The 13,580-nt window shown below is 46.8% G+C and overlaps 1 protein-coding gene across 1 annotated transcript; it reads left to right on the forward strand.

Annotated features, from left to right (window-relative positions):
* Positions 1-9,866: 9,866 nt before the first annotated feature.
* Positions 9,867-12,239, forward strand: LOC128271497 (endocuticle structural glycoprotein SgAbd-8-like). Its single transcript, XM_053009059.1, has 3 exons — positions 9,867-9,891; positions 9,977-10,174; positions 11,917-12,239. The coding sequence occupies exons 1-3, from the start codon at positions 9,880-9,882 to the stop codon at positions 12,109-12,111; spliced, it is 405 nt and encodes a 134-aa protein (XP_052865019.1). The 5' UTR covers positions 9,867-9,879; the 3' UTR covers positions 12,112-12,239.
* The last annotated feature ends 1,341 nt before the right edge of the window (positions 12,240-13,580 follow it).

Below are 13,580 nucleotides of genomic sequence, written 5' to 3' on the forward strand. Positions count from 1 at the left end.
GGGCCCGCGAATCTATTTTTACGCACCTCGCAACTATCGAACAAACGTCGAAGAAGCCACCGCGTCGCGGCAACCCGTAATCTTGTCAACCCGTGGCCTTTCCGTTTTCAGAGCCAAGGTCGAGCGCGGTCGCCGGGTTCTAGCGGGGAAAAAGTGACAGTACTGCACCGCAGAAAGCTCGTGGGCCGCGGGATGAGATCCCCTATAATAAGATTGTAATAACAAGCGCGCGGTGTGTGTATGTACACACACGCTGCGATCGATCGCCAAGGTGATCTTATTACTGCCGACAGCCAAAGGCAAAGGAACGAAAATGGCGAACGAGAAACAAAACACATTCGCCGAGCATACCGAGCATAGGGGAGGGGGGGATGGGTTCGGGCAAACGGCAGCCCTGGCCCGGCGAGTTTAGCAAAATGTTAGAGCATACGTGGTGTGATCAATAATTTTCGCGACATTTGAACTTTCTCGGGCTACGTATATCCGATTTTCGTGGCGTTAGGTTACTCACATGTTACATGTCAGTAACTTATGGTGAAAAGTTCGACCATTTTAAGTAATCAGTAAATTTTTGACAGCTGTTTTGCTTGGGCAAGATTTAGCCCATCGTGGATTTTTGTGTACTCCAAAAGTAATTGACCACGACGCTCTAATTTGAGTTTTGGAAAAAGGAAAAAGACAGGAAAAAGTCACAGGGGGCCAGATCTAGAGGATACGGTAGCTTTGGCATCATTAGTGTGTTGTTTTGGCCAAAAATTCGCGCAGAAACCACGATATGTGAGGAGGGCCGCGACAGCCACTTTCGGGTTTCCCACAAATTCGGGCATTTGTAACGGATTGCTTCGAACGAATTGCGCATAACTTGCAGGAAATATTCTTTATTGAGCGTTCTATTCTTTGGCAACAACTCATGATGCACCACGACTCCGTCATCGAAGAAAACTGTAAGTAAAACTGTTCACCTTTGACTAATCTTGGTTTTTCGACGCTTTTGAAAACGTTCGAAAACATTTTGAACCATCGATAAGCGCTGCTTTTGGTCTTAAAAGCTTCACCATAAGCCACAGCCAACATTTTGATTGCGTCCGAGGTCTTAATTTCGTTTTTCACACAGAATTTGATTTTTTTTTAAATTAAATTAGATCTTTATCATACATAAATGTTTGGTTATATTAGGTTACAGAGATATTCCACATTAGGATTGCAGCTATTTATTAATTCTAAGGTAACAAAATGTTTGAAATGAACATGTTTTCAATTAAAATCTATTTAAATTATATGTTATGCCACGTGGCATTGAGTCATTTTATCATACTTATAACTAATAGCTAATAACTAACAACATCTTACAACTAGTTAACTTAGAAAACTTCAAATAATTAGCTCTTGTATTGTTGGGTGAATAGAATCATTGCACCTATTGATTCTTCCTATTGAGGCCTTCTTTTAGTTTGTTAATTTCAAACGATAGTCTTTGCGAGCCAGCAAGGCTTAGGACGAGATTTGTTGGTGTTCTCCAGTGTAAATTGAGGATCATTTTGAGAATTTTATTCAGTCTGATTTGTATTGATTGGAAGCTAGTTTTGGAGCAATGTGACCACAGGGAAGAGGCATAGGTTAAGAGAGGGAGGAAAATTGTTTTGTATATTAGACACAGAATTTGCTAAAGATTCTTTGCCGTCCATTTTTTGGAAGAGACAAAAATCGACGATGAGCCAAAACGCGTCCCAGCAAAATAGCTGTCAAAAATTGACTGATCACTCAAAATGGCCGAAATATTCTCCATAAGTCATTGACATGTGTAGCAACCTAAGGCCACAAAAAAATCCACGAAAATCGGATATACGTAGCCCGAGAAAATTCAAATGTCGCGAAAATTATTGATCACACCACGTACAGCGCACCACTCGCTCTGGGTGCCACTCTCCGCGCGTATTTGGGCCGAGAAACGCATCCTCGGTGATGAATGAAGACTTGCCAAGGGTACTCTGGGGGGGCATATGATCGGCTTCAGATCGGCCCCCCGGTGCAATGACGCGGCCGTTCCAATCCCATCCCATGCTCTGCTCTGCCTCCCTGGCGTTTATTACTGTGACGTTTATTCGTTAAAATCAATTCTTCCGGCCCCGGGGGCTGGCGGGATCGTTGACTAATGGTGCACTCGTTTCAGCTAGAACTGCATCCAACCACTTCACGCTCATCACGCTTTGTCACACTTGGGGCGATTGGAAGCGCTTAGTTACACACGCGTACGTGACACTACCTTGGGACACCGGTGAAAGGGTGCTCGGTGTGTCATCGAGTGAGGATCCTTCGGCCCGCTCATGCCACTGGTTCATCCTTGATGAACACGAAGATAATGCATTTATGAGCGCGCGCGGATTCTCGGGGCTGCACCACTTTGCCAAAGATTAAGCCGTGTCGTGCCGTCAATAAAACATACCCGTGCGGTCCGGTCAGCTCGCCGGTTCCGATCGTGTAACGTCAAAATTAATGACTGTTCGAAGCGTGATGCTCCGGCTTCGGTCTTGAAGTGGCCGCTGCTTCAAATGTAGCATACACCGAGTAATTACGGTGCGATTTGGGGGGGGGCTTTTGTTTTATTTCTTCCACTTAACATTTACGCGATGATGCTGGGGCCCGGAATGGGCCCGGGCTTTGTTGCGCCGCTAGCCGCTAGCCAGCGGCCTTTGCCGTGGTCAGGGGTTTTCAATACAATAATCTACAAATTATTCATATGCGCTCCATAAACCGGAAACAGCCCGAAGATCTAGCTGCTGACGCAGCAAAGCACACCACACACGCAAGGACACAAACTCCTTTATGGCCATCTTCGCAATTTAGTGTAATTTATCTCGTTTTATGGGTCGAATCTTCAAATCGTTCCACTCAAAGTGGCGACTGCACAGACGGCAACATATTGGTATTGGAACATATTGCGGCATAAACGGTCCATTCGAGGGAACAACATAATCGCAAAGCCTAAAGCCACATCAATCGTCAGTGCAATTACCGAGCGCCCAGGAAACGCGGGGTTCCGCGGGCAACCGCGGCTCTGACGGAAGTGCCCGCGCGACCGCCACGCGACAAACCTCGCTTTCCTTGCGACCACACACACATCCTTACTTGGTAATCAATTAAATAATTATCCTATCAAACGCACCTCGACGCCCTCGAGCGGCGCGAGCGTTCCGCAATTATAGCATCAATCGTAAACTGCCTTTTGAGTGCCTTCGCCTGCGATGGTCCAAATGTCAGCGGATGCCGGGCGCAGGCATCGAAATCTGATTTCGATCGGCCCTCAATGTTCGGCTCGAATGCCCAACCAACATAGTGCTTTAATGTGGGTCAACCCCTTTTTCGTGGTGTGCCATCTTCAGCTGATGGCCGGGATGCCGGGTGTGGGACTCCCGGTACGCAACGACCCGTTATGCCGAAAGACCCTCGATCCGATCCGATCCGATAACGATCTGCCATTGGCACGGTGGCAATATCGCAGATACTGGGCGATAAATACTGCGCTGCCCGGGATGCTGTCAATGCTTTGCCAATGCGCTATGCCACGATCGAACATCACGCGGCCCACCACCATCGTACCCGTTCTAATATGTTGCTCCAAATCGGCAGAAATTGCAACAAGTCGCAACACGGCTCATCGGGCGGGCTGAACGGCGAAACGAAGCGATTGGGCAATCGCGACAATCGAACCGAATGGCAATTGTTTGCATACCGATCCGATTTGGCGAAGATGGCGCAAAATCAGAGCAGAGACGGTCGAAGAACACACCTGGCTCGCCCTGCAACCAGCAACACCTGTTCGATTGCCGAGCCGGGAAATCGAATGATCAATCGATCTCCAGCTCTCGAATCGATCGATTGTTGAAAGTGCGTCACAATTGGGTGCATTACTGGACCACGTGTTCTATGCAGCATGCGTGGGGGCCCTGGTTGTTGGTTTCTGGTGTTTCGTTTTTCGCTGAGCGATGTTTTCCGATCGACCAGGCGGGCTTCCGTTTAGTTCCCATGGATCAGCCGCGCGCTATTGCGTTGAGCTGAGTTGAGAAGATGCGGTTCTAAGGTGTAATAATCCCCATTCTGCTGATGTCCTTTCACTCCTGCGATTGCCATCCCATTCTTTTCGTTTATCGAGCGGACAAAATCATAACGCTCACGAGAGTTATTGTTGATCGAACGATCGGTACCCGATGCCGCGGTCACAATGAATCCCCACGACTCATTAGCATAACGACGATCTCTAGCGATCGCTCGAAAGGGGGAATAAATAGCCTTTCGAAGCCCGAAAAGGCCCGCTTCAGTCTGGTCTGGTGCCTATTCAGGAACGTCAAGCAAACGGCAAGGTTCCTTTCGGGATGCCGGTCTCCCAACGGAGCACACGGAAACCTGTCAGTCTCACCTTGGCGATCAGTTGTGATTTTGTTATCCATGTTTGGACAATCTTTGTGGTGCTAGCGGAAGCCAATGTTCGTTCATTGTTGATGGTTGACAAATTAACAAACCCGCATCGGATCGGATATACGTGGTGGTTGATTATTGGGTACACCTGCAGCCTCACGTCGGCGAACAAATTTATTGCAATCGATTACAGCGTATTGCAGTAGCACTGTTCTAACATCAAAATCTTCAAGTGTTGCAAAAACTGTATGTTTGTCCAAACAATAAACAAACATAACTGTTGCTATTTCGAATCGAATCCACTATCTTTAAAATAACGGATAAATTACTAAGCTACAAGTGACGTCAAAAGATGTACAAAAGTTTTCGAAAGGATTCGATAGAATTTTATCAATTTCAAATATTGGATTGGGGAAAATGAATTCCATTATTTTTATGTAAATTTCTACTCTTTTTTTAAGATATTTCCTATGGTCCGATTTGCGTCAAACATACACCGTTTAGTCGTAAAATTTGTTGCCATTCTAAAGGTAGCTTCATAATGCCTCTTGGCATACAGAATTGGCGAAAACTCTAGCAATCTATTTTCACAATCTTCTTTTGATCTCAATTTCTTATCGCTCAGGAACGTATTTATCATCGCCAGTCAGCATCCGGTTAAGAAATGGGTCTTTTTGTTTATAAGGATTTATTCCATTTGGCCAAAGAACCGCAGATGGAAATTCGATCCATCACGTTTTTTGTGTTGATTTGCTACGGCACCCAAACACCGAGCTTCTACGTGAATACAGCTTTGCGCAAATGACTTAAAACTGTTTGATGCTTAATCTTTACCTCCTGGCCGATGTTCTAACTATTAACATGCCGATCAACTTAGGGTATTTCTACGATTTTATCGACATTTTAGAGGACGGGTCTACCTAGGCTTCAACATTAAAAATAGCTGAAACGGTTCAACGAAACCAAAATTTATCGCATCTAGCTGTTAGAGTATTGGCACCATAAGCCCAGCTTGAACATTCGCCTTTATCAAAGAAAACCTGTAAAATGTACCGAATTTTCTCTTAGTTGACTTCCATTGTTAACACCTTGTAACTCACAAACGATTAGAACAAACAACTAGCAGTGGAATTAATTTTTGAAGCGTGAATTGTCAGCATGAAAACGAGCGTAAACTTGAAACTGTATGATCGATACTTTACGAGACAAAGTGGATATAAAATAATGGGTTTCTTTTTCCCCAACCCGATATTAACTCGTTCTCGTTTTCTGTTTTCTACGATTTACAATTTGTTCGAACTACATTTAAACCGTTACTGTAAGTTTCTCTACAAAATATTCTAATGAGCACACTGTTCTTTTGAATAATATAAAATGTTGAAACCCGTCTCGCCTCTAGGATGTCCATTCTATTTTATCACTCCTCCATAATCACATTTTCCACAAATTAGGCGTTCGATTGACCTCAGAGCACCAGAGCTTTGGTTCTCGTTTTTTTCGCACCGCCTCCGTTGATTTAGTCTATTAAGTTCATTCACGATTTTTGCAATTATGTTACCAACAACGCTATTCCTTTCTTTTTTCCGTTCATTCCACGTTCGATTTCGGTCACCGAGCGACGAGCGGCATCCCGCTCTGGCCAGTCCCACCAGATCCGATCCGATGGTCCGCAGCAGCGCGTGGTATCAATTTGGTGGCAAAGGTAAAGTACGCGATGGTGTGCTACGAGTGCCGGCTACGTCCCTCTCTCCCTACTCCACAGAACGGCGCCGGCCACGATCACACGAGTGCGCGCCAGAGTAAGAGAGATTTTTGCAAGAAGCATCGCGAACCCCCAACAAGCGCGCCCGATGGCCCGGTGCATAAACAATCGCGGGTAGTCGTGGAGTGTAGTGAAGAGGATTATATATAAAGCAGAACTTACCCGGTCGAGTAACACATTCGGATCTGTGCCTCTTCCTACTGTGGAGTGTGTCATCCAGCCAGCCAGCTCGGTGCCTCTCGGTGCTCGTGTCGTGTCGTGCCGTCTCGTCCTTGCGCAGTACCAGGTCGCTGCGCCGTGGTGCAGGCACAAGTGCAACTCTGTCCCCACACTGTTTGTGATACGAAATACTCCCTGCGTGTGCACTGCCCGCTGATCATCATGAAAATTGTAAGTGAACCCAACTTCTGTGAATTCGCCGTTAATTGGTAGCCAATGTTTCCAACACAAAGTGCGCGTGTCAGCTTAGATGGTTGAATTGGTCAACCGGAATAGCCTCAAAGTCGAAAGTCAACCAGTGCGCTGAACGACTTGAAACTAAAGTCACATTTTGATCGGTCAATTGGTTGCCCAGTGAACATTGGCCTAAGTCCTTTTGAAGTATGAGTTCGGTTGATTTTAAAGCCCCAATAAAATTCTTTTTTTAAAAGCCCCAATAAAACTCTTGGTTACGTTTGACATTTGTCGGATCGTTTCCAAAGGACATAACCCGGTTATGTCCACGATGGCACATAAATACGTTCATAATTTGCTATCCCTTCCATTGTCATTAGGGGCAATTATGTCGATGATATGGTAGCACCAGCTCATGATGTGCCATTGGCTCTAATCGCACCATCGAAACCGTTGATTACCGTCATCGATGTTCGATGATTCGTCTGCGAATTGATAGAATACTTCTCACCTGCAGCACGGCACGATCGTCGGTGCCATGTTTATGCTGGCCAACATTATTGGCCGAGCGGCGTGAGATCATTATGATTGACCGCAGGGGAAACGATTGGGAAACGATTGACGAGTTCATTGTGATTGCGGGCTGCGCGTTGCGACACTGTCCGGGCCTGGCCACTTATAATTATCCTTTCCTCGCAGAGGATTGGTATCCCTGATCGGGCGATCACGTGCGCACCCGTCGACACCCGCCGTCGTCGTCGTCACCGGTGGATCTTTAACTTTAATTGATTGTAATGATAGAAAACGATCCACCCGATCGAGCTGCAACGATGCAAAGAAGGCCACCCGAAAGCCAGCGCCAATCATAAAGGTCGTCCCGCGAGGGTGACCCTATTTTTCAGCCAGCCCGCCCGGCCAGGATCCCCAGGGCGCACAAACCGGGTGATGATTTGTGATGCAATTTTCGGACGGGCAAAGCCAACTGATTGGCGGTTGCAACGGCCGATGTTTGGCTGGCAGCCAGATGGAGAAGCATTAAGTAAACTGCACAGTTTGCGATGAAGCACACTGATGCCCCGCTTGCCCCGCCTGCCCGGGAATGTGCGTCCCCGGGGGTCAACCAGCTGGTGCTATCGATTAAATGCACGAAAGCCTGTTGCTGGTTGTTGCGCATTGTAGGAGTAGATTAGTGATCGGTGATAAAAACGATGCGAAAAAAATTACGATACGAATGAATGCGCGATCGGGTGAAAGGCTGGTGCTCTCAAGACTTGACTCGAGTTGTCCGCGGGTGTCGACCTCCACAAAACATCCTTCTCTGAATCGCTATGCCCAAACACAGCGCCGACCGTTATTATGTAAGAAACAAACGAAGCATGCTAAACGCCCAACAGCCGCCATGCTGGGGCCAAACATTAGGCCAGAACCCTCGGGATGCGGGAGGATACATGTTCTTGCGCTAACCTAGTTCCCTTTTTCGTGTACCTGTTGCCTGTTGGAAAGGTCACCGAAGTGCTCACGCGTCGCCGTACACGATGCACGATCGTTCAGACGGTGTAGAACCCCTCGTCTGAATGGGCGGTAAAAGTCAAGCCAAACCTAGAGCCGGGAGTTATGCGGGGTTAAAGCATCATCCGCTACTGTACCGTGCGCTCTAATGTCTGATCGTGGGCACCCTAACCATCATCCTCATTCAAGGAGTGCCAATCCTCCCAGCAACATTCTGATCTGCTTGACCTACGCTGCGGGAGAAGAAGCCCATCTGCTGCTCTTGTGATTGATCGTGGCTGACCGACACTAAAGTGTCTCACGGTCACGGCACGTTAACTATGTTGCAGTGCAATATTGGCACAACTGCCGCAGGTCGTCCGATTTGAAGATAGTTCTGAGATTCAAGATCGACCCGAAGCCCTGACAGGACTATCTGGTGTTTGGATTCCGAAGATCTCCTGTTGAAACCAAGAGTCTTCCGAAGAACCAGCCAGCCAACATTCTGCCTGAAGTCATTTAAGATGCTTTTCTGGCTTTGAGCTTTTCAAATTTCTGGCTCATCGTCAATTTTTAAATACTCGACAACCGATTGACCACGAACCAGTAATTTGAGTTTTGGAAAAAGTCACAGGGGGCCAGATCTGGAGAACACGGTCACTTTGGCATCACTAGAATGTTGTTTATGCCACAAATTCTGGTAGAAACAACGATGTGTGAACAGGAGCACAACAGTCAGTTTTGGTTTTCCCGCAAATCTGGGCGTTTGTGGCGGATTGCTTCGCGCACATTGCGCATAACTCGCAGGTAATATTCCTTTTTGACCGTTCTATCGTTTGACAACAACATATGATGCACAACGGCCCTGCAATCGACAAAAATTGCAAAGAAAATTGACTCTTCGTCGTATCTTCTCTTGGCTTGGCTTGGCTCTTCGTCGGCTTGGATTCTCGGCCCTCTGAGGACATTTTGAAACACCGATAAACGCTGCTTTGGGTCATAATAGCTTCACCATAAGAAACAATCAACATTTCGAATGCGTACACGCTCTAAATAAAATTTTTAATACAACATTTGACAAAGATTTTTTGCCATTCATTATTTTGAAGCAGAGAAAAATCGACGCTGAGCCAATACTTGTCCAAGCAAAACAGCTGTAAAAAATTTACTGATTGTTCAAAATGACCGGACTTGTCACCATAAGTTACTGATATGTGTAGCAACATAACGCTACAAAAAAAACCAAAATCGGATATACATAGCCGCGGAAATTCAAATGTCGCGATACTTTTTGAACACACCTCGTACGTCAAAGTTTTTACTAAATGTTTTCAAACTTCAACAAGAATGAAGTTTGACGTTTCAAAAGTCAAGTCATCGGTAGTTCAAAATCCAAACACTTGATGAATCACCCTGTTCATAGGATCATTCAGTTCCCCAGAACCATTTCCCAGAGAAGCATGAAAGGTTTATCAGTTAAGCTCCCAACGAAGTGCGCCCGAGAACTCCACATGGAGGGCCACCACTTCGGAGCCATCAGGTAACGTAATTATGTTGCTCTAACGCTTGCCATTGCCCTGGTGCCAGAGCATTTCATCACCAAGCGTGACTGCACTCCACGAAAGTGTGTTCCCATCCCGTCTCCGGCACTTCTAAATTCGGCACCACCAAAAGCCCGGCTTCTCGGGGTGGTAATGTGGCCTTTTCTCGATTCGGTTCCCCAACAACGAGCGGACTAGCAGTTGGTGGATTCAATCGCTATTCGGTGGATGCGCTCAGCCGTGCGACAATGTAACGACACGTTAGTGTTAGTGGCCGTTATAATGAATTCAGTTGTAAGGCTAGCGGCTGGCAGTGGCCTAGTGACATTCGTTTTTTGTACGACCTTCCCGATAACGGTGGTGTCTTTTCGTGCCACAGATCCTGCTCGGTACCGTGTTGCTGGTGATGGTCGAGTGTGCACCTCAGGGACCAGTGACGGAACCGATTCCGATCATCCGGCAAGAGCAGGAAGTCAATCCGGACGGCAGTTACAGCTGGAGCTACGAAACGGGCAATGGTATCGTGGCGGAAGAGCAAGGATTTCTCAAAAATCCCGGCACCGAACAGGAAGCTCAGGTGAGCGAAGGGCTGTTAGGAGACCTGCCTGTGTAACTGTCGCTAGTGGAGTAGTGCTCGAATTGGCTCGAAAGTGCTCGAAATATCGTTCAAGTTTTTAGTTTCAATTTTGCCGAAGAATCAATCAGCCAACATTTCTCGTTGGCGTACGCCATCAACGGTTACGGCGGCTCCTTCTTCATTTTCGAAGAAAAAGGAGCCGATGATGCTTAAAATCAACCCTAAACAATCTCTAGTTGTAGGTGCATTGGCTTCTCTTGCACGACGTGTGGATTTCCCGAGCTCCAAATACGATAATTCTGCTTATTAAGGTAACCACCGAGGTGGAAATGACCTTAATTGACATAAGCTTTTCAAATAACGTTTCGTACGTATTTCGTACAATTTAAAAAATGAAGTTTAACGTTTTAATAGTCACACAATCGGTGGTTACAAATCCAAACATTAAATGGATCACCCTGGATTCAGTGCGTTGGCCCGTCCCTCCGAGTGCATCGTTGTCTAGTGCATCTATTGGTTGAATGTGTCGTTAGCTTGAATGGAGGAGCGTTTGACGGATTGTAGATTTACATAATTTTAGTTTGAAATTGGACACTCCAGCCTCAGATCTCAGATCTGTGGGGGCAACTATTGCCCACTTTCGCTTCGCGCGATACTCCTCAATCACTCAACGCTATCGCCCCCAACTGCACCGCGTCCATTAATCAAACCTGCTTCAGCCAAAACGGTATTCATAACGCCTCTCAGTGCCCTCAGTAACCCGGACGGAGACCTCGTCATCAACGGGTCTTTCTCGTCCCAGAGAAGAAAGATTCCCGGCGTCACATCGTCCCAGAAACGATCCGCCGGGTCACGAAGTCACAACTATTCGAAGAATGCGTCTCCGATGATTCGTTCAGCCTGACAGCCCTCGGTGCACCCCGGTGACCCCACAGGCACTCGTGTGCCATTTTACCTTTTAGCGGCCGGGGAGCCTCATCAGCCGAGCGCGACATTAGAGCCGGCCCGGCGCTGTTCAATCGCGTGATCGATCAACGACACCCGACACCCAGGATCCAGGTTGGCTAATGGTCTCACGGATCTGGTTGCGCAATCCTGATCCGCTGTGATCGCGCTGGGACGCGCCGAAAACGGCAGCACTTTGCAAAGGTTAATTGGCTCCAGCTCGCGGCAAGTATCGAGGCTCGGCCACTGAGTGGGTGATGACCGCGACACTTTGTCAACGGTTAGGGCCGCTCGGTTTGCAGGTTACACCCCAATTTTGGGCTCGGGCTCTTCGTTCCCGTGGCTTCGATCTTACGGGGGTAGAGAAAGACGGAACGGTCAGCCAACAACTGGCCAACGTAGCGGGTCGCCGTATCCGTTGCACAAGCACCGCTCGTTGCACGTGGCATTTACTGGCATTACCCGGTCGATGAGGAATATTTATTTGTTTATTAATTCACCGCTTCAGGAGCGTAGCGTGCACGTAAACCCAACACGCGGTACGCCACCCGAGGCCCACGAGTGGCGATGAGTAATTAATTGGTACTTTGAAACCGACCGTGAGGATCTTCGGCGAGGCACAGCCCTAGTCCTGGCCAAGAAGGTCAAATGTGACAACGCACCAGCGCTGCGCTTTCTTACGCGCGTGCGGTCTTCTGTTTCTTCCCCAACATGTTGCGCACCCGACGTCTGGCCGCAATCTGCACTCTCTTTCTCTCTCTCTCTCTCTCCCTCCGCGGATCGTCACGGGTCGGCAGGTCGCCCAAGGTGAGTATTCATACACGGCGCCCGACGGCCAGTTGATACGCGTCCAGTACATTGCCGACGAGAACGGCTTCCAACCGCTCGGTGACCATCTGCCCACACCGCCCCCCATCCCGCCGGCCATTCAGCGTGCGCTAGAGTACTTGGCCAGCTTAACGCCCAGCGACGACGCCTCGCGGAGGTTCTAGGAGCGGCGCCTAAAGGTTACTCAGCGGTTACAGCACATCCCCCGCACCACTCATCTCATCGTGTGCGCGCCGTGGTTCAGTGGGTCAGGCACTCGTGCGATCCACGGGCTAGTGAAAACATTTCTTGTAACCCAAGGTTTACGTGTAAATAAATTAAGATTTTTCTATTGAAACCTAAACGATCTGTTTCGGCTTAAAACAAACTGTTGGAGAGTAACATTTGAAATGGGATTATGGTAAATGTTTGAAATATTATTCTGCCAGCAACATTACGTTAGTCATATGTTGTTTTGATCCAATAAAATGGTTGCCTTCAACCCTTCATTATATCGCATCACTCCAAATTGAAACAAGTATTTATGTAATGCATTTATTTGAATCTTTATGCGAAGAAGAAACAGTAAAAAGTAACTAATCATATATCTATATCTTGGTACTAATAATTTCTTTTCTAACTATAACTTTTTCAAGAAGTAGACCACATCACGAGATTAAGAGCCAGACGTGGAATTCACAGATCAACAATCTTCCAACATCCTAGTAATTAACCCACTCTGAATCTGGATCTCTATTACGACAATAACGTTCAACATTCAAGAAAGTTACACAGTTTGACTTTAATTTAGGAGATTTTTTTAATATAAAATGCAGCCATATATACAGGGTGGCAACGTGAAAGTGATACACTCATTCGAATGCCCATCGTTTTAATTTTGACAGCTATATGTCCGATCTTTGTTTACTATTTGAAGAAGTACTATGTTTACAGTCTATTCATACGTGATTAAGTCATTGCTTGTGTTTCGTTCACCTGAAAATTGTATTGGATTCTTAAAGAGAACAAATCAAAATGTTGCATCTTCAAAACATCACAAACATTCAGATATGGAGGAAGCTGTCACAACTGAACTTGACCAGATTATTCGTGTACAGGACCATCAAACGGTTCAAAGACCCTGGTACTGTTGTCCACAAAACGAAACCGGGGAAAAAACGGGCTGTACGGACTTCAGGGGTAATCAAAGCGGCGAAGGAGCGTATTCGACGAAATCCAGCCCGCTCGGGAAGAAAAATGGCACGTGAGATTAAAATGAGTCACACCTCCATGCAAAACATAATCAAAAAGGGTCTTGGATATAGCCCTTTCAAGACACAGAGGATTCATGGATTATTTCTCAAAAATATTCCCGACAGGTTTGCCAGATCTCGGATGCTCCTGAAGACGCACGCTGCTCACAAGATAATTTTTTCGGACGAACATTTTTTACTTCAGAGGCAACTTTAAACAACCAAAATGATCGTGTCTATGACGGAAGTCTTCGTGATGTACCAGCCGAAAAAAAGGGGTCGAGAGGTACCAAAATGCATCAGCTGTGATGGTTTAGGGAGCAATATTAGCAAAAGGGAAACTACCACTGTTATTCATCGATTGGGGCGTAAAAATCAGCAAGGAGCAGTACTTGGAAAAC

This window comes from Anopheles cruzii, chromosome 3 (assembly GCF_943734635.1).
Source record: "Anopheles cruzii chromosome 3, idAnoCruzAS_RS32_06, whole genome shotgun sequence".
Taxonomy (NCBI): Eukaryota; Metazoa; Arthropoda; class Insecta; order Diptera; family Culicidae; genus Anopheles; species Anopheles cruzii.

Bases quoted from the DNA above. Each gene is read 5' to 3' on its own strand.
- LOC128271497 (XM_053009059.1), top strand. The intron at 10,175-11,916 runs GTGAGCGAAGGG...ACGGGTCGGCAG, and splicing joins GCACCGAACAGGAAGCTCAG to GTCGCCCAAGGTGAGTATTC.